The 21,966-nt window shown below is 37.5% G+C and overlaps 1 protein-coding gene across 3 annotated transcripts; it reads right to left on the reverse strand.

Annotated features, from left to right (window-relative positions):
* Nucleotides 1-5,132: 5,132 nt before the first annotated feature.
* On the reverse strand, nt 5,133-17,499 carry ercc6l2 (excision repair cross-complementation group 6-like 2). Of its 3 annotated transcripts, none has more exons than XM_041999875.1 (20): nt 17,212-17,499; nt 16,459-16,868; nt 16,233-16,352; nt 15,907-16,100; nt 15,720-15,813; nt 15,507-15,574; nt 15,197-15,404; nt 14,919-15,059; nt 14,689-14,805; nt 14,440-14,559; nt 14,288-14,359; nt 13,492-13,637; nt 13,303-13,398; nt 13,044-13,143; nt 11,887-12,039; nt 11,443-11,523; nt 9,429-10,359; nt 9,183-9,337; nt 8,237-8,394; nt 5,133-6,902 (listed from the first exon to the last, which is right to left on the reverse strand). In XM_041999875.1, exons 1-20 carry the CDS (start codon nt 17,237-17,239, stop codon nt 5,687-5,689), a joined length of 4,608 nt encoding a protein of 1,535 aa, XP_041855809.1. In that variant the 5' UTR covers nt 17,240-17,499; the 3' UTR covers nt 5,133-5,686. The 3 variants fall into 3 exon arrangements, with proteins under 3 accessions (XP_041855809.1, XP_041855808.1, XP_041855810.1); XM_041999874.1 differs by having other exon boundaries at nt 16,459-16,871; XM_041999876.1 differs by lacking the exon at nt 17,212-17,499 and adding an exon at nt 17,005-17,055 and having other exon boundaries at nt 16,459-16,871.
* Nucleotides 17,500-21,966: the final 4,467 nt, after the last annotated feature.

A 21,966-nucleotide genomic window follows, 5' to 3' on the forward strand; every position in this document is an offset into this window, starting at 1 on the left:
CACAAAGTGACAGTCTCCATTCAGATGGAAGTCAGAGCAATCCTGGAATAAAGAATATAGAAAATATTGTCAAGATGTCACACTGTGAAATTTGACTATGACAACTTGAATATTCAAGTATACTAAAATTTTAATGAGAGCCACTACAGACCAACATCAGCTCATACTGCAGTTTAGCACCAGCCTCTATGCAGTGACAAACCACTTCTGACAACTGGTCGACACTAGGGACAGAGACACATTGAAAATGTCTTCTATGACAGCTTATGACAAAAACAAGCCGTCGCTGGCCTGCAGTAAACATTTTAGGATACTTTAAAAGCTTTAAGGTGGATCTCAGTTCAGTTCTGTAAATCTGAACATAAACACAGTAAAACAACTCCAACTTTTCATTCTGTATTTAAACTACCTTCATTCATGATAAAACAAGGTGATAAAGGAAATAATTGTTTTAATGAAACACCAATCAAAATCAACCATGCTACAACATGTTGCAGTACATTTCGCACCTTTCCTTTTCTGCTTGATAGCGCGCCTGTAACCACTTCTCCATGTTGCTTAAAGTCTCTTGTGTTCTGCTTTGCAGGGAGTGTGCCATCATGAGACCGTGGTCTTTCACCAGCTCAATGCGCACCATTGCTGCTTTCTCTATAATACACTGAGTCGGAGTCTTCTCTGGGTCGTCTACTGGTGCTGGGAGACGAAAATGGTGAGAGAGATAAAAATGCATAAATCTTACTGAAAAATACTGTACACATAAAAATAGTTTTCATTCGGTTGTCTTCTTAGTAATCCGCCTTTATGACATGCCTTTCTGTTTGTTTGATGACTGCTTTTTATTTTTAGATTTGTTGGCAGAGGCATTTTTTGTCTGCTTCTCCTCCTCCTTTTTTTTGTAATTTCTCCTGCTCTTTTGTCTCCCTCTGCTGGACTTCTGCTGATACCTACACCAATGCAAAGCATTTAAATGTCAGAGCTAAAAAATGTGTCTGTACTACAGACACATTTTTCAGCTTTGACATTCAAACGGCTTTAATGCAATGTCTCATAATGACTTCTTGTATATCTTTATGCATGTGTGAGGCAGAAAATCTGACCTTCCTTTTGGAGTCAGGATGTCTGAAGGGTTTAGTGTTTACGCATCTATCTGCTGCAAAGTACCAGGATGAACATCCAAGACTGCAAAAACACATTGTGTCTAATTATGCATCTTCTTTACAGTTTTCTTCTGTCTACAGTCACTATAAAATCAAATAAACATTTCATTATTAATATCCATGAATAAACTTTTTTATGTTTAATTTAACTTACTTAGGCTGATCACATTTGAAAATATTACTTGCCTCCTCTCAGCCTGATCCTTAATTCCAGGGGTTTTCATTAGGGGCAAATCGAAGAGATTTTTAAGTGACACCTGTCTGTGCATGCTCCAATAGTAGAACCTAAGGGTATAAAGTGTTTCCTGGAAATGGTTCAACTCTACCTAAAAAAAGTCAATATTATGATCTTGTCGAAAACTAAGTCACATTACCAAAAAGCTCAGCTTTTAAAATCCAAAATTTAAATAGCCAATTAAAATTCTACAGTCCAATGATTTCATAGGTTGTAAATTCACCTGTATTAGCATTGTGCATGAGGACAGTAGTGTGGTCTTCCAACAAATCATAACACACAAGAGTGGCTATATTTTGTTCATCTTTCTCTTTCTTTTTTTTTTTATTTTTTTATTTAACCTTTATTTTACCAGCAAAGTTCCACTGAGATGAAAAAACTCTTTTCCAAGGGAGTCCTTTCCAGGTACAAAAATTCGACACACAGTTACAGCATGCAAACAAACAACATTAATATGATGTCATGGCAGGTGATGAAAAACAATTGAGTGTTATTGAGGCAGTCTCTGAAACTTTCAGCTTGGTTTTGAAGGCATTTAAGGGCAATACCTCAGTCAATTTCCAGCCTTTCTGCAACTCATTCCAAGCAAAAGGAGCTGCACGAACAAAGGCTTTCTTCCCGAGCTCTGTGCAGGCAAAAGGAACAGAGCAACAACTGGAGTACGAATCAACACTTCTCTGTATGATTAAATCTTAACTCTTACCACCAATTTTCCACAGATCTTTATACAATTCTCATGTATATATCAAAACAGCTCTCACATTCTTTATGATCAGTTTAATCTTTCAGAACCTGAGGTCCCCTAATAGGCAACTTTTTATAACTGATGATACCAAACTTTGCCCAAAAGGCCATTTTGGAGACACCTGGACTGCCGTACTAAAACCTCTCCTTTTTTTTTTCTGCTTCACTTCATCAGAGTTGGCTTTATACCCTTTACCAATTATACCCTTTAGTGTGGCTCCAAAACTTTTCAAATAAACCCTGTGGTTGCAGAGATATCCTCATTTCTTTATATGTATGCCTAGAAATTAGGCACAAAGAATTAAAAATGTTAGTTTTGCATAACATTGTTGCAACTGCGTTTCTTTCCAAATATTCTTTTTTCATGTTTTCCTGTCTTTACAGATGCATTTTGTTAGCTTTTAGCTTTAACCATCACTTTAAACAGCATTTCAGTTTCAATAGTCAAACAAATGTCCAAATAAAAATTGATTTGCATGCAATTTAAATTGGTTTTATTTATACAGTTTACTCCGAACAAGGAAAATATGTCAGGACAGTACATTTAGGTAAAGTCAACAGCAAATACTTGCAGACAATAAACAGAAAGTAAACACACTCGCAGCTGTTTTTCTGCAAATAGCTTTAAGCTTTGAAATATCAGTAAAAACTGTGTTCCTATCCTATCCTGTCATAATTTTGTGAGGGCATGCACATGCCTTTAATAAGTTAAATGTTACATTCTGTTAAAAAAAGATGAAGATAGACGCAGGGTTATCTTAGGAACTTTATTTTATTGTGCCCATGAAATATTATCTGATGTTCATTTTGTTTTTATTTCACAAGATATGTCACAGAGAAACACAATGTATTATGTGTTTAGACGTGAGATAGTTCTTTAATTGTGGCAATGTGCAGGCCTTTCTTGTAGAGTAAAAGTATGAAAACCTGAAAGATGACTTGGAAGTCTGAACTCGCTCCCAGCTTTTTGAAAATGAAGTCAAACTAGATGTCATGGCCTGACATCTGCAAATAAACCCTCAAGTACCGAATGTCACTCACCACTCTGCACAGCCGTCCTGCATACTAGAGACTTACATGCATCAGTAAGAGGTATGAACAAACTTTCCTCCTTGTCTCCAAAAGAGACAAGACACTCATGGGAGAAGTGGAAGACACACCATATCAAGCTCCTTTTTGCTATGAGAAACTGGACCACATAGCATGTTATAAAATAAAATGAAATCATCACAATCATTTGGGACATTGTCATTTTGTCAATCATGGTGGTTCACCGCCTCAGTTCAGATCCTTGGTTGAATCCTAAAGATGGCTTTTAAGATAAGAGAGCCTTGTTTGTCACTGAGCCATGCTAGCTCACCTGCATTAGCCTCTAACTGCTGCCAGTCTTCTGGTGAGCCCTTCAACTGTCAGTAAAATGCTGAGCCCCTCTGCTATCTCACTTGAACCAGACTATGACTACAAAAAGCTGAGATAGGGATCTGCAAATCTGTGGATGAAGCGGAGAGAGAAGCACAGAGTGGAAGCAGTTTGGGGTTTTGGAAGAGAAAGGGCCTTTTTATTCTTCTGTGTATGATTTGAACAGGTGTGACAGATGTGTGGAATTGTGTATGCAGTCATGATCTACCACCCAGAAGCAAGCACACACAAGCTATTTACCGACCTCCACAGTCTGTTGAGACATGCATTTCTTTCTCTTGTTTATTGATAGCTATCAGCACTTTCTCATTTCTCCTAACAAAACACACTTCTTACACAGCACAACTTTCTTTGAGCTTCTATTCACTATAGTGCAACAGCTGAAAAAGGTCAAACACAGCTGTGGGTCACAGTGCAGTCTGTCCTAACAAACAGGAAAAAAAAAAAAAAAAAAAAAAGAAAGTTTGACTTTGTTTTCATAGTTGAGCAAACCTACAAGTCTGAGCTGAGTAACCATTTCTGCAAAGGTGCAAATAATAGTGTCAAAGTAATAGAGTTAAAGACTACCTTAAGTGAAACAGACAGAGAGAAGGGTGGAAGGAAGTGTGCCTACACAAGGTCTATAACTGCTTATTATTATTTCATTAATGGCATGGCAGCCTTTACGTTGAGGAGCCTTAAGGCACAACTGAACAGAGTCAAAGACTCAGATTACAGTGCAGAAGACTGCAAAGGGAAGTACACCATTTACACGATATGTACTCTCTCCATGGGAGTTGGAGGCAGTAAGTGGTGCAAAGCGATTGAGACATAAGAGCTATTAAAGAGTTTAACCCTTAAATATTGTTCAGGTAAAAACTGGACCTGTTTAGACATTTGACAGCAGTAAAACTACCCTAAACATCAACCTTTTTGTCTGAAATTTGATTACTTTTCCTAAAATGACACAAAATACACGTAAATTTAAATATTTTCTAATTCTATACTTTTTAATAAATTAATGAGTTTGGGTTGGGAGGGTGATGGTAGGGGACTCATTAACATTAACATATAAACATTATAAAGGTACATGAGTTCTTATTTCTCAAAACACAGAGTTCCCATTTACTATCAGATAATTAAGGTCAAATCAAGTAATTAAGTTTTCTAATTTCCATTTAGTTTCCTTTATAATTATAACCAAACTGTTTACTATTTTTGAGAAGAGATCAAGGTGATAATTGGACCATTCAGTTTCTTTTATAAAATTCTATATACGTATTTATTAATTTAATTTAGAATGAGGATTAACCACAGAGAAATACCAAGGACCATTCTGACCTTCAATACATTTATATATATATATATATATATATATATATATATATGGACAGATGCAATTCACCTTGCAAACTACTCTTGAACTCTGGAGTTGACCAGAAAATCAAAAGTGTTATAGTGAGTGGAAAAAGTGTAAACTGATTATAAAGGGCTTGTAAAAAAAAATGAAAGGGAAACAATCTTTACACAAGTGGTGCTCTTACCAATTTTTGTGATACTTTCTTTGTTTTCATGTGTTTTCGTATTCATTTGTTTTCATGATGTTAAGCACCTTGGTCAGCTTGAGTGTTGTTGTAAGATGTCCTGCATCACTTCCACAATCCACTGCTTGGTCAGAGTCTGAGAAAGCCTCACTGTTGACATTTGACAGTAAATAACTTTGGCTATTTTCAACTGGCTAAAATCCTATTGAGAAAACAGACTTACAGTCGAGGAAGGAAATACTCTCTTTTGAATCTCAAGGGAGCCGGCTGCTGTTTTAGTAAAAAAAAAAAAAAAAAAAAAAAAAATTATACAGATGTGCAACCTCTTCTAATACAGCCTGGTAGTTCTGGGACAATCTTGCAAAACAAAAAGGCCAAAACCACATAACTCAATTAATAACAAAACACGAATAAACAGGGGTGGTAGTAAATTTTAAAATACCGATTCAGAATTTCAAATAAAAAAAAAAGGCAGTTCTCAAACAGTACAACTAATATATAATTTTAAATATTTAAAACAGGGTACTAAAATTTTGGGAAATCACATTTGCATTAAATACTGTCAAATTAAAAGACAAACAAAACTCATCTAAAAGGCCTGGCCTGTATCATTTCCTCCACAGGAACTTCTCATTAGTTTTCCACAGACTCTTGCTCTCCCTCTGTGCAGGCAAACTTCTAGCTGCAACCTTGGTGTTGATGCAAACTCTCTGCACCTCTTTTGGATCTGTTAATCTGTTGATACTCTCCTCATTGCCCTCATTCAGGATGTCCCAAATGTCTTTGCAAGCCCCCTTTGATGCTTGCACTTGTGTATTACCATGGTGTGGCGTTTGTCTGTGTGAGCTTGAATCTGGATCTATTGTTACCTTTGAAGACAGAGGTGTGACAAGATTTGTGTTTAAAGGCACGGATGATATGGGGGCGATTTTGGGAGTGCTCCTTTGTTGTGCAGTCTTGGGCTTTGGTTTAAGTAGATCGTCAAGAATGGAAGTATCTCCTATATAATCTGTGAGGAAGGAGTGATCGCTGGAGGTAGAAGGCGTCTGAGAATACAGTCTCTGACCTTCACTCTTTCTCACTGTTGAATTTGTCTCTTGCTCCCGTCCTTGCGCTGTGGGTTTGGATAAGATGAGGGAGCTGCAATGGCTGAGGTCAGAAGAAGAAGGGGTATCTCTGTCTGTGTGGTTCAGGAAAGCAGCAGCCTCCCTAGATCCCAGACCACTGCTGCCGGCCCGATCCACGCCAAGACCACCACCAGTACTGTAACCTCCAGAACCAGAAACACTACCCCTCTTTGTCCTCTTGTGTCCTCTGGCTCTGCAGACTGTCTCCTCCTGCTCCCCTGACTCTGAGCCTGGAACATCACAGACAGGATCGAGTACATTTTTTTGGGATATCTTTTGCCTTTTGGGAGGTTCAAGAGCATCATTTTGTGGGATGCTAGATATAATTTGTAGCGCAGAAACATTATTTTGTGGAGTTTCAGGTTTAGCTCTGGGATCTGGATTCGTCTGAATGTATTTAGATGTTTTCTTGGCTCTCAAAGAATTCTTTTGTCGACGATTGTTCTCTGTGGGGGATTTTTTGGCAGTTGTTTTTGTGGATGGTGAAGAGGTTGTAGTTGAAGAGGTGGGGATTTGTGCTGAAACAGGCTCTGAGAAATTGTCTGTGACTGTATCAGCCAGGTCAGGGTTATTCATTGAGGTGTAGTACTGCTGCAGCCAAGCAAGTCTCTGAGTTGAGTTCCTTCTCAAAATCTCAGCAGCAAATTGATGAACTGAGGAAAATTTAAATTTTTCTGCCATTTCCTCCAGTTGCTGCCTACACAAAAAAAGATATAAAAGAAATAATGAGGGTGAAAACAAAGATCAATGGGCAAAATTATATTTTTATCAATTAAATCCCCTAATAACACAAATGCAAAGTAAGCAAAAGCATACTATAACATACATTCAATTAGATATAAAGCTACATCTTGGAAAAAGCCGCAAGACATATACTATTATGCAGATATTCTGCAGGTCTGTCAAGCCCAACCTAAGATGAATAGCTCTCCACATATTCAGACTCATATCCAGGCTGCAATGCAGTATGAGGTGTTTTTCCTGAGCTCCTGGGCACTCATTAAAATGCTGGTCTAACCAGACTCAAGGACAGAAATACTTTAAAGTCACTGGTGTTACAGCAGCATTATGTTGGCATTATTACCATTTGTGGCTTATTACTGGAAAAACAATAAATAAAAGTAAGGGCAGTAAAACCTGACGTGAACGTGGATTTAAATCATTAAACAGCTAGGTTAATTGAGGCGATATCAATATAACTAGTGTGTACTTTCACTCCCTGGTGAGCCTCTGGGCAGAGATACAGCCTTCCCCCTTAGGGAACAAGACTGGAGCCATAAAGGTGTCTGTGTGTCTGTATATGAGGGTTTAGGAGGGTAAGGGGCAGGGGCGATGCAGCAGGACAGAGCTGTGTGTAAATACTATGCATGTGAGTGAGTGCATGTAAATGCTAGTTAGGAGGTGTGTGTATGTATGTGTACAGACATCAGTGTGGGTTTTGGAAGTCCTAAGGCGATCATTTTTGGTTAGTCCCAGGAGGGCTGTGGTTGTGAAGGGGAAAACTCCTGCACTGTTTGGCCTGATCATAACTGGGTAATCTTTGGCATGATGCTGGGAAATAGGTGGAAGGGAAAATTCAGAGGTGGTCTCTCAATGAAAACACAGGCGTGCACGCACACACCAACAATTATCAGAGCCCAGATGGGGGCACTCAACACCATGTGCTTGGTGGGTTTTAGCTTATTTCCCAGACACTGCATGAAATCCTTCCCTTCTCTCCTTCCCTCACTTTTAATCTACTTCTACAGTCCCACTTTTTGCCGTTCCTTCGTTTTCCCGCTTTATTTTTATTCATACTTTTCTCTACTGTTATTGCAGCTTGCCTTATCAAATCATCTACAGCCCACCCCACAACCACCTTTGCGTCTGTTAACTTTTTTTCTCTTTTTATTAAAACCTGTTGGTAAATAATTTCATATGTAATTTCAAGCCCATTCCTTTAAGAAAAGGCTAGGAAACACCTACTCTTTTTTATTTGATCCTTTCTGCATTTTTTTATTTTATCATGACTGCAACTGCTTTTTTTAATACCTGCATATGGCTTTGGGGGTTTCTCCAATAATAACAGTGGTGTGTCCTCTATGGTGTATGCTCTTTTTGGTGAAGATGACTGGATGATCCATGTTGGGCCTCTGCAGCTGGATAACAGCAGTGGAAGGATGACTGTCTGGTGGGCTTGCTGGCAGGCTCTGTAAAATCAAACAAAAGCAAGATTAATAGAGACAGTCACCAGTTCACTGTAGAACACTCCTTCTTCACTTTGATTCCTAAACAAAATGAAGGAGAAACTTGTGTACAACAGTTCTACATCATGAGCTAAATCTTGCAGTTACTGATACTATTCAAATGTTTCCCCAGTAAGGAGAATATATTCACACAAATGCAATAAAAATGTACAACTGTTTTCATTTACATAAAATTGTGCATAAAATATAACTGTGTTTTTGACAACCTAGTACCAGCCATTTTTTATACATAGGAGTCTGCCACTTTGCCCTGCCATGTTTGAAAGCGGAGGCTGATGTCTTTAATGACAACAAATTACTCACAGTAAAACCATGAAGTTGTTCAGTTTCCTTCCATACGTCAACACTGTTGACTGAGATGTACAGGCAGGACAGTGGACAGAAAAATGTAAATTTATATGGCAACTATTTCAACATTACTAACCTACTAATGTTCAACAGCCTGCAGTTACATCTTCAATAATAATTTTGTGAACATACGAGTGTCCAATATCAGTTACCAGCTTTGTTTTATTGCACTAATATGAGGCTACATGTTCAGTTAACTTTTTTGGGATGGCCAAATCTCTCAAAACCTATAAATCATGATCAAAATCTATAATTAATTTTGGGGGAATTCGTCCGCTAACCAGCCATCAACCCAGTGGAGGACTGAACCCATAGCAAACACAATATCAGTGATAATGTATGTTTGAAGATCTGCTGAAGCACACTATTGCTGTTAAACGTACCTCCTGGGTGCCCAGTAGGTTATTGGCTGGAAGCTGTGAGAACATTTGACGCTCAAACACATCCCGTACAGCAGCTCTACTAATCAGCTCCTCTGCTTTGCTTCCACCCACCACACGCTGGTTGGAGTGTGTATACGCCACCTCTTGTACGTCTCCTAAAAATTAACAGATTTTATAATTAATGTTGGAATAATGTTGGGATTTAGCCAATAAAAACTCTTCCAGTATTAAAATTTTGGATCTAACCCAGCACAAGGTCGATGGTTCCATTCTTTTCTTTGGATGCTGAGGATGTCTGACTTTTCAGAGTTGTAAATAAAACAGGTTTTGACGGTCCTGCTCGTCTCCTTCTTGTGCTGGTTGTGGGAGTCGTGTGTTCATCTTCTGAAGATGTGAAGATTTCTATGTCTTCAGTGTATCTGAACCTTGCCTGGTTCCTTACACTCAAAGTTTGCCTCTTTTTGTTGTGATGTGGCTTTCCCCTCTCTAAAACATCTCCCTTCAAGCACGTCTTTGCCTCCAAATCTAAATCCTCAGATTCATATGAGTAATCTTCAAAGCGTTGCACTTTTGGAACTGCAGTTTTGAGGTTATGAGCTTTCTTTATTTCTGGTGAAGACTTTTCATCACTCTCCCCATCTACAGCACTTTGCTGATCTTTCCTTCGTTTAAGACCCTGTCCCCTTCCTACAGGACAGTCACCCTCTTTTAACACAGAAATCTTGTCTCCATTATCTCCATGTTTTCTGTCTGAACCTATGGATATGTCCAAGGTTTCTGTTCTACATTTGGGGAGACAGACGGCATCATTTCCTGCAGAAGTGGTCACACAGATACAAGTTTGATCCTCAGCATCCTTCTCAAAGGGACTTTCTTCAGCACCTGAACTACTGTTCTCAACGCCTAACTCTGGTTTTTCTTGGACCCATTCAAGGAGTCTGGAGAAACCATGCTGGAGAAGACTCATTTGATCAGGACTTGTGGAAGCTTTCCCACTCCTGTTGCCATCATCAGCAATTAGATTTGAGATCTTTCTTTTGAGGCCCTGCACCTCTTCGTCCATTTCACTCCCACTGCTGAAGTCTAGCACACCTCTGGGGATCTTTGCTGCATCTCTGGTCCTCTTGGCTACCTCATTATTTGGTACTGATCCAGCTGTAAGTGAATCTCCAGGTTCCTTAAATAAAACAGTAGAAATAAACCGCTAAAGAAAAGCATAAGGAGTCTGACAGAAGTAAAAATGGCATGCAAGAACAAAATGCAAAAAAAAAAAAAGAAAAATGCATATATGCTGCATGAAAGGCTTAGCTACAAAAATGCACCAGGGGGCTTCCTTTTTTATGCCATCTTTAAGTGGGTGAGCCCATATGACATTTCAATGAGGAATATAAAGCAGATGTTTTCCAACAATAAATCATAAACATCCATGCAGCATAAGCCATTTACCATGATGTAATAGAAAGAAAACAAAGGGGCCACAATACCCAGAGTTATGTGAATGGTCATTTGATTGGCCACCAACAGAGGAAATAATCTCACTAAATTTGCTAAATACATGACTTTTTTTTTTTTTTGCTTTTTTGCAGCCCTTTTGTGTGTGCGTGCTTATAACTATCAACACTCTCTCAGTGCATGTTAAGGCACAGTGTATTCTGTCTTTTTGAAAAATCTGAATGATCTCAGTGGGGCAGCAGGGCTGTAAAAAAGAGAGTATGCTTCATAGTGAGGGCCTGGCTGGGAAAAGGATGATAAGGGGCATCATTGTGTAAATAAATAGCTGGAAAGTAGAAGACAGGCTTCAGTGTGGTCTGCTCCTTCTATTAGGTCAGACAAGTAATTATATCCAGCTGTTTCCAACAGGATCAGAGAGGAAGTGAGACAAAAAGAACCTCATCCTTCATTGTCACCATAACACAAAGAATTGAGTGTAAAATATTTTCTGTGAGCCAAGAGTCAAGTGGTACTCCATTCTAGACTCTGCTGAACCTCATCTTTTGCTTTTTAAACATTGACCACTTAGGTAATGTGAATTTAGAAGATGGCTGTAAAAGCCTTTTTATTTTCACACTAATAGGATGTGAGTGGTGGGCTGATTAAATACTCAATAGTTTGGTTTGACTGATAGAAAAGTCTCTGTTTGGGGTATCCCCTCTTTCACGTGGGAATAAGAGGCTGAGTGGGCCTCATGGGAAAGGAGATGGGAAATGATGGGAATGACAAACGCCCCAAGTTCTGGGCATCTGAGAACAGAGCTACTCACGCCATCTCCTTTCGTCTCCTCTTTCTCATCACATCTGTGTGTTCTCGTTGTCATCACGCCGGCTTCTATATGTCCTTCTCGCTAACAGAATGAGACCCACATTCATCAAAGCAACATCATCAACTCATCGTTGTCCAACATTATCTCAGTGTTTTAAGAATTGTCAACAATGGCTTCAGGTTTCACACTCTACTTTTACTGGGCTTAACACTGAGTGTGTTCATACAGATATAAGCATCCTGGTTATGATTAAGACTTTGGGAGTAAAAAGGGAATAAGCAAATTGGGATTTTGCCATCAATGAAAAAAACATATCCTGAGAATTTCCAAAACCAGAATACACGTCATAACAAGGATATTCATTAATATTAACACTTATGTTCCTGAGATCTTGTACAAAGCACAACACCAATCAAATGAGTGAAGATGTGTTTGTTATTTAACCTCTAGAATCCGGAGGGTAAGACATGTTCCTTGGGTCTGCAGCCTGAAGAGGTTTTTGATCCCAAATAGTTCCCCTTTATGGACATCATGCCCCTGCACTGCTTCAAAATAGCGCCGGGCACTCTCCTTGCCAACAACAGAGCACTGCAATTGCTGGTGAAATAAAATGATCTGGTGTCAGTTGTGAAATTTTACCATTAATTCATCAGTAAATTATAAAATTATGCATTACTGAAAACATTAAAGATCTTACAGCTGGTGCTTGAACATAGCAGATATGCTGGACATTCATCAAGTACAATGTTGAGATATCATGTAAAATTTATGTAGAGCAGAGGGCAATAATTTCAATTCATCTGAGCTCTATAAAGGTAAAATAAAAATGTTTGAAGTCTGTTATTGAAAAAGATATGCCCACTTTAAATTTGATGCCAGCAGTGTTGTCTGGAAATATTGGAGACATTTCTTCAGAGGCTTCTTTACCCCTGTGATGCTTTCCTTTCTTTTTTAATAACACTGTAGATGAGGATGAACAAAAGAGAGCATATGCTGTAGTTCAGAAAGGCAAATCTTTCTGATCCTAGCTTGAAATTGGAATATAGGAAACCCTGCAGGGATCACAGCTCAAATCATGTTCTGTCTGAGAGATCTATTATTCCTTAATCACCACAGTCTTTCACACAGCGGTGCAGTGCTCTCAAATTTTACTTTCAAAAGACTCAGCCTCTATGGGATGGTCTTTTTACACCTAATTATGTGGCTGACCTGTTGCCAATTAACTTGATTAGTTGCTTGGATGTTCCATCATTAGTGTGTGTGCGTATGCATGTTTTTTCTTTTGTTTTCCTAGCATTATGCAACTTCTCTACTCTTTTACTGTTTATCTTTTAAAATAGGATACTGGCATTAAACTCGTAATAAACACGTAAAAAATGCAAAAGAGTGAGGTTCTATCACTATCTTCTGTTCTTTTATTTAATATAGGGTGAAAATGATTGAGCAAGTATTTGCTATTTACATTTCATGCAGTGTCCTGACTATTTCGGGGGGGGGGGGGGGGGGGGGGGTTCTGGTCTGGAGTGGTTTGATGCCATGTTCAAGTTAAGGTTGCTTTGTTGAAATCAAATTAATAATTATTTTTCATAAATGTCTGGTACCTGTTTGTAAACTTGTCTGAGGTAGATAACCTCCTCTACAGTTCCCAGTGAGATCAGCCTAAGAACAGTAACGTCCCTGCGCTGGCCGATTCGATACGCTCTGGAAAGACAGAAACACGCAAACATGTATCATGTTGATGGAAATAATTTGTACCAATGATTTAAAACATTATTGTCTCTATTTCCAAGTATTACAAATTACAGAATATTATTGTATAAGTTGAACAGATTTGTTCAACTAATCTGACCCACTACTGACCTGTCAATAGCCTGAAGATCATTGGCTGGATTCCAGGTAGGATCAAACAGCACCACCACATTAGCACCTACAAAGTTGAGGCCGAGACCACCTGCCCTAGAAGATTTATTCATATCAATTGTCAAGATTTTCAGTATGTTTAAAATAAATTAACACTTAGAAAATTGCATTTTGTTATTTCCAACTAACATGGTGGACACCAGGCAGAGGTTTATATGAGAAGAGCTGTTGAAATTTTTGACAATCTGGACTCTGTCTTTAGACTTGGTGGATCCATCCAACCTGCTGAAGTCCAGTCCCTCTGCCATGCAGTAGCTCTCCAGCACATCTAACAGCTGACAAGTTAGAGACACATTAAGCAATTAATAAAAAAAGATTCAGAGAAAAAGGCAAAGAGATATTTTGAGATAAAAAATAATCACTACATCAACAAAAATATATCCCCTAGATAATATTCACCATTCAAACTGTATATTTATACATAAACTATAGGGGTAATACTAACCCGTGCACATTTAAAATAGATTTCCTAAAAAAGCAAAACAAAGGCCATGAAAATATGACCTTGCGGCAACCTCAAATATTATCACACAGTATCAGGTGACAGTAACCATTAGACTCTGCAGAGTCTAATTATCTTTAATACTCCAATTGCTGTTTTAAAATTATAAAGGCTTACCTATAAACACACAGTATGTAAAAAAATGTCTCTTGCTACTATTTTCTCTGTAAACCACTTCTGCTCTCAAAGCAGTGGTATTTCAGAGGCTGCTTTCAAGCAAACTGCTTTGTTTAAAGACTGGATCAATTCAGCTGAGTGTAAAAGTCTAAATCCAACAAACACCTGAATTAATTTTGACACAATCACAAATTCTTTTTCAGGCTGTAAGCATTACACTATTATTTAATGAAAAGAAATCACATCTAGCAATTCATCCTGCTCTGACACTCACACACAAAGTACTCATGCAATCATAACTCTCACCTTGGTTGACAAAGAAAAGATGAGGACTTTATTTTTCTTTTGCAGATAGTATTTGAGCAGCTTCTGCAAAACCTTAAAGACAAATACAATCATGTTAATTAACTAGCACTGACACAACAGAGTGTATAACAATTATTACTTTACTTATGTACCTTCATTTTTCCACTGTACATGGGGTCTGAAAGGGCTTCAAAAGCTTCATTTTTACACCGCTGCACAAAGTCCGGAAACTTCTGAAAGACTGTTGCACAAATGGAACTCACATACTTCTCCTAAAAGAAATAAATGAATTCTTTTCAATGAGTAAAATACAAAAGAAAAGCAGAACTAGAGATTCTGAGCAGAAGATATCTACTATAATCAATAAGAAAACCAGAACTGATAGAGAAGATTATTTTTACCTGTTTCTTGCTGGTGCCTGGTGTAGACTGAAGCAGTGCTGCATGGTTTGCAACCTTCCTCAATATGGCCAAGTAACTTAAGTATAGCTTCATCATTTGAACACCTTCTGAGTTTGCCTGCAAAAGAATAAATTTAAATGGATGCGCATAAAGGAGCCAAGCTATACAATCTAATTTCACTCAGCAGATTTTCAGGCATAGTTAGGCAATAATGGCAACAGAGAACAAACCTTATAGCAGCAACCTCTGCGAGTGCGCCCACTTTGACAATCGCATTTCTCTGAAGATCTCAGCAGCAACGTCACATCCTCTGTGTCCAGCACTGCCTGATACACACTCTGCTGAAAGGCTGTCAGCGTGCAGTACACCACCTAGGACATGGGTGTTTTGGAGAACACTGTAAGGCATGACAATAATTTTTCTTTACATTATAACACACCATAGATGGTGAACTGGGAGTTTTCAGATGAGAGGTGCAGTACAACCATCAAGTCAGAGAACCTTTTACCCTGTCATTCTTCTTTGGCAGTTGTTCTTTGATGAGTGCTTTAGTTCTTCTAAAAAACCAAGGGGAAATCTTCCTAACCAAGGCTCTGACAGTATTCCTCCCAGTGGCCAGGGCACGTTTGGTTGCACTGTGTCTCTGCCCTTGTTCAATGGGATCTGAGAACTTGTTCTTGAAATGACCTAAGCTGCCCAGACAACTTGGAATGACCCTTAATAGAATAAAAATATTTATATAATGGCACCATGTGCAACAGAACCACTTGCAATGCAGGAATGAGCTGAAATATGTTTGTAATAAGCAGTTAACCCACCAATCCATGACACACCATAGTTCTTCAAGGTTGTTTTGTAAGATGGTGCCAGTGAGACCAATTCTGATCTGATAGAAAGAAAAATGGAGACATTAGAAGCTTGGCCTGAATGCAAAACTCACTGGTACTATGGTATTACTCCATATATTTTAAACAGTCGAACACTTGTAAGAGTATTGCGAAACAGCAGCACAAACACAAAAGTTATCTAACCTTACATCTCAACTCCTTCATAGCCTGTGTGATCTGAGAGTTTGGATTTTTTATCTTATGGGCCTCATCAACAACCACAGCAGACCAGTCTATCCTGCAGGGAAAGCAAAGGTACTTAGCATTAGCAGAGACAGAAAACATCTTCTTAACAAGATACAGTATGTTCTGCTGTATCTTCTATTCTTACTCATTAAATTGATCTAGATAGAGGCGAAGAGTCTCATAGGTGGTCAGAGCGATCTCAGTGCGCCCTTTCTTGACACGAACCAGCTCCTCTTCTTTCTTTAGCCCGTGGACTACCACACACCGGAAGTAACCCCACGTGTCCAGTTCGTCTTTCCAGTTATAAAGCACCGAAAGTGGGGCCACAATAAGGAACACCTACAAAACATCATATAAAACCTTAAATTGTGTAGATGACAAAACAATAATTGCATCTGCTCCACATAACTGAATGTATCAGGCATTAAATGGGAAAAAAAATCTAGTCTGGTTGTTTATTTCAATACACACATTGTTGGTGTTATTTTGCTTGTTAGAGGGTATCTGACTCTGTAGAAACTGAGGTCTGTTTTTCTCTATGTCCTCCCACGTGCCTGTTTTGTGTAACACAGCAGCAAGAAAGCCAATGACCTATGACAAAAAGGTAGAGACAATGAAAGCTACAGAGCCACGTAGAGAACAAATGCTCACATTAAAAACTTTTTTGAAGAGGTTTTGTAGCTCATGTCTTCTGTACCTGTACAGTTTTTCCAAGGCCCATGTCATCTCCCAGAATACAGCCGGTAGATTGGATGTAGTTCTTGTAAATGAACCTGATACCTTCCCTCTGGTAATCCCTCAGGTATCGGTTGATGGTATAAGGGACTTTGTCTTCATCATTCAGATCAAAGGGGATGCAGAGACTAGGGTCAGTGATGCTGCCAGGAAATAAAGGTTTCTCCTGGGTAAAATGGTTCAAGCCTGGTCTCAAGAGTTTAAAGACAGGTATGGCTTCCTCTTCTTGTTCCTCCTCTTCTGCATCTTTGGTGAATACCACCCATGCTGTGTCATTATGATGAGTGGAGGAGGTCAGTCTCTGGATAATGGCTTCCCTCAGGATGCCATCTTTTGAGTTTGGAGCTTGACAGCAGTCACCTTCATGCCACACTACTGTGAAATATATTTACACTGGGTTAATGTACAATGTAGACCTGAGGTTTAAAATTAAACATAAATGAAGAAATGAACACAACAATTTACATAAAATACAAAGAATATGCATTTTAAAGAAAGGGTTACTCACTAAGTATCATTCTCTCGTCATTCATTAATATGTAAATCTACTTACAAACTCTGCAAAGCACTGATAGCTAAAGGTAAAAGATGTAGATAAATCCAAGAAAACCAAACATTGGCAAGCTGCAAAGTCTTTTTAAATAGTGTTACGATTACGATTTGAATCACGGAAAACGAGAGTTTGGTTGGTGCAGAATAATCATGCCGTATAAACCTTTTTCAGCAGCAGAGGTTGAAGCCATCAGGATGCATCAGTAGTCTTCAGCTGTCCTGACTGAGGAAACGCAGTAGCTTGTTTGCTAGCGTGTGTAGCTTAGCTTCGCAAAGACTTACAAAAAAAGAAGGAAAACGCTGGATTTAAATTGAAACAGAAAGCCATGTCCCCCAAACACAGTCGATTATAGTTTGTTCCCAATTTCAGTCTAATCTGGCTTGAGAAACGCCAAAGACAGAGAGTAAGAAACTCCACCGCAGATACCTGAATATTTATGTATCGTGGCAACCGGTACCTCACTTTCGACATATACTACCAATTTAAAATATTTCTAAAAAGTTTTACACACACATTGAACTTTACTTTTTTGTTTTTATTAATCATCTGAGCCTTTATTTGGCTTTATTTTTTCTTCTTTGTTGAATGTCCCTATGGAAGACTGTGTCGAAAGTGCTGCGCAGCACCTAAACTGACAACACTGCACTCTAGTACCCCTTAAATTTAATGATTACAAAGATACTTCAGGTAAATGCTGAAATGTAACAAAGGTCATTTATTCAAGTGTTATACTTATAAATTCAAAATATTTCTTTACCTTAATCCTCACTTTTAAGGTACTTTTTGCTTTTACCGAATCTGTCAGAAAAATATCCTATTTACCACAGATAATTTCATTTCATTTCGTTTCATTTCATTTCATTTCATTTATTTTAATTTAATTTCATTTCATTTTTATTGTCATAAGCATAGTAGGGGTATTTTTTATATACAATAAAATTCTTTTTTTGTTACCTATACTAGTGTATTAGGATATATACATATTTATTTATTTATTTATTCATTCATTTATTTATTTATTTATACTCAATTTATAGCTAACAGTTAAGTTAAAAGATATATAAGTTCGATAAAAGGTAAGTCTTTTTTAAAAAAAATCTACACAATGAAAAACCATGGCACCCTGTGGAAAAAAGCTATATAAATATCAACTATGCAGAACAAAAATAATGCATATAAATTATATCTATATGAGATCTAAATATATTAGTTATTAAACACATTTATCCGACAACATTACATACTGATTCTTTTATAGATTAAGGCTTTTTGCACTCAAAACCTATAAACAACATTTTGCATAGAACAAATGGAAAGGGTTTATCAATGTTCAAACAACAAATATTTAGTAGACAGAAACTTTTAAAATCTTTTAAAATGCCTGTGATGACATTGTTCCATCTTTGTTAAGTAGATCATTTTTTTAATTAATGAATCAGCAATGATCTTGACAGCTAATGAAATAACAGTCATTGAGGGTGCACAAAAGATTTCAGCAAGCTGTTCTGATCAGCTTGGAGACTTGGAGAGTCTCAGTTCTGTCCCAGGTTTTAATGTTTTTGCTGAATTAGTTAAGTTCTGATCATAACTAGTAGAGCTGGATTTATTTTCAGACTTCGTTCTTCTTCTTGCTGGTAATAGATAAGTATTTCTGGGGGTTTTGTACTGTACAACACAATGAATAGGACTGATCAGACATTTCATACAATTTTGTGAAAGTAAAAGGACATTATTTGGTATGTACTAACCTAACTTCTCTGAAGATAAGACAATTTTAACATAAAAGGATACCCACATTGTTTCAAAAACAAGTGCCTGCATTCACCCATGACATCTTCACATTCATGTGTCAGGGTGATGTAAAGCTCTACAGTGAAGATGCTGCCAGAGCACTAACAGTGAAGATATACGTATTCAGAAAATGACACCATCATGAAGTCAGTCAATACCGCTCAACAGAATGCCACACACAAGTCTGACCTAAAACTTCGCATGTGGAATAAAACCATAACAAATATGGTTGATATAATGGCATTCGATATGTTCACTTTGAGTTTTTCCATGCTGGCCAGACTTGTAAACACACAGCAACATTGTATCTGTTCTCCATCCCTGATTTGACTTTCCCTAAACTCTGTCCATGGCGCTACAGATGAGGCACAGCTAGGTCCACGTCTCGCCATGGTACACTGCCTTACAAAAATGGAACTTTTTGTTCCTGCTTTCTCAACACTGGGAATTTATAGGGCAGCTGCTGCAGATGTTCTCATAAAGAAAGTCCAAACACTGATGTCAAACAGTTTACATATTGCACTAGATCTCTCACACACTTGTTCTCTCACTGAACCACAAGAGCCTTTTCTGGCCTCATTCACAATAATACATTACCACTGAAGCAGAGAAAGTTGGGATAAATAGATCACTGGCTACAGATAAGAAGTTTTCAGAAACAGACATTTTCACAGATGACTTGATGACTTTGCTGAGTGACTGTGTCAAGTGGGCCATGATGAGCTTTGGTTTTCATTTGTGAAAATAAGTGTTCGATTTCAAACTTTAGAAGAGCTTTCCTCCTTTTGTTCTTGTGTAGAGCACTAGAAAGATTCACTGACAACAAAGTAGAAAACCGTCTTCAATGTCTTACATGAATTTATGGGACTATATTGCATTAAAATGATTTCCATCCTCAAGTTTTTAATTTTGTTTTCTTTGTTTTGTTGATTGAACAGCTTTGATAAGGAGTGAGTTCTAGTTTTTCTATTTATCATACTCTTATAAATTATAAATCATGTTTAGGGGTTCCAGAAAGGTCACTTGGAAAAGCTGTAGATCTCTCATTTCACTAATGTGACTTATATGTACTTCAAGGTTCTGGTCAGTTTAGTTATCTACAACGTAGTGCAAGGGATTTTTTTTCACAACTTGGAAAATCTTCAAAGAATATTAAAAACATACAACTAATCTATACTATCTGTACAACATATGTAAAGGTTTCCCATCAGTCTTCTGAAATCTACTTGTTTTAACTTTGAAAGAAAAAAAATTCTCAGCTTAAGCTGTTTCCTGCAGCTATAGTTTTCAGTCTACTTAAATTAGTCTGGCTAAATTAAAATTTGCTTTTGAATAAAACATGGATGGTGTTTATAATTAGTGGTTAAAGGAAGAGGACCTGAATGGAAGTCTTGTCTTTCTCTCGAGACCTTTGGAAACACTCTTTTCTTTCATGACTCAGAGGATCTGCAGCAGGCCAAAAGCAGTAACAAGGCTGCCAAAACTGACAGTTTCAGCTTCATAAGCACTGATTGCTAAGATGGAAAATGCCTTGATTATTCAGGCTTTTCTTTTCTTTTTTTTTTCATTAGTCTTCTCCCTCTTGCCCATGCATTCACCAAAATTTTCTTCTGTATTTATTCATGGTGTGTACTGTCAGTGTTAACCCAAAGAAAAATGTAACACTTGGATTAATATGACAATATGTCTAGAAATTAACACATCCCATATAGTTAAAATGGCATAAATGTGTTTTGGCCACGTTTTCATTGCCTCGTGGTTTGCCACTTTACTACAGTACATTAAAACATTTATAGGTGATGATTATGAATCAAGTTAGAAAGAAAATTATATGGAATTTTTAGAACTTTAATGTTTCTTATAGTTTGAAATATTTTTCCTTTTTTATGTAAGCATTGTTTTTGGGTCATGGTGAATGTTCTTTTCATTTTCTTTTGAATACCTAAATTGTTTTACTCATAAAAAAAAAAAAAAAGGTCGGATGCTGTGCAAATTGCAAATTAAAGCATTGCAAATGCAATGATCGACAACCCATATTTTATTACCAGTAGAACACAAAATGTTGGAACTGAGAACTTTAACCATTTGATGGGAAATATTAACTCTTTTTGAGTTTGATGGTAGCAGCTCAATGAAAAAGGGGGGGAAAGTAGCAACATGGTGATGTTGTGTATCAGCTCTTCTTTTAACAGCTGTCTGTAAATGTCTGGGAATTGATGAGACCAGTTGCTGGAGTTTTTGGAGAGAAATGTCCCATTCTTGGTCTTATGCAGGATTCTAGCAGCGCAATAGTCGTAGGCCTTCATTACCACAGTCAGATTCCTCCTGATAATCTGAATCTTTTGATGATATAATTTAATGTAGATAGGTGAAACTTCCAAGTATTTGCATTTTACATTAAAGCACATTTTTTTTTAAATTGTTTCACAATTTTTCCGAGGCATTTTCTTGCAGATTGGTAAATCCCTGCTCATTTTAAAACCTCAGAGGCTCTGCCCTTCTGACATGTTCCTTTTATGCCCAGTCATGTTACTAACCTGTTGCTAATTAAACTAAATAGTTTTCAACCACAGCTCCAGTTGTTTTGCATTTGTCAGTTAATTTTCCAGCTATTTGTTTCTTGTTTCAACTTCTTTAAGATCTGTTGCTGCCATCAAATTCAAAATGAGCAAATATTTTCCATGAAGTTGTGACATTTCTAAGTTTATATATGTTGTTAATGTTCTAAGGGAAATTACATATAAGTTTTTGCCTCTTTTTATTTACATTAAATACAGCATTCCAACTGTTTTAGAATTGGGGTTGTATAATAAATGTGTAAAGTAAGTTTATAGCATCATTTATATCCTGACTTGTTGACATGTGACTTTCTGATATTTGACAAAGTGTTATACCAAGAGTAAACTTCCTCCACTGAAAAAAATCAATGATAAAAAAAAATAAGAGACTGAAACACAACAAACATAGGACCTTATGTTGAAATACACAATGTTTCAGTGCATGACAAGATAAACACAGCCCAAATACAGGACAGTCAGGTGGCAGGTACATCACAGACACCACAGGAAAAGTAGGAGGACCTCCAAAATATCAAATGAGTATATATACAATCCACATGTAAAGTAA

The sequence above is a fragment of the Melanotaenia boesemani genome, chromosome 11, assembly GCF_017639745.1.
Source record: "Melanotaenia boesemani isolate fMelBoe1 chromosome 11, fMelBoe1.pri, whole genome shotgun sequence".
NCBI lineage: Eukaryota > Metazoa > Chordata > Actinopteri > Atheriniformes > Melanotaeniidae > Melanotaenia > Melanotaenia boesemani.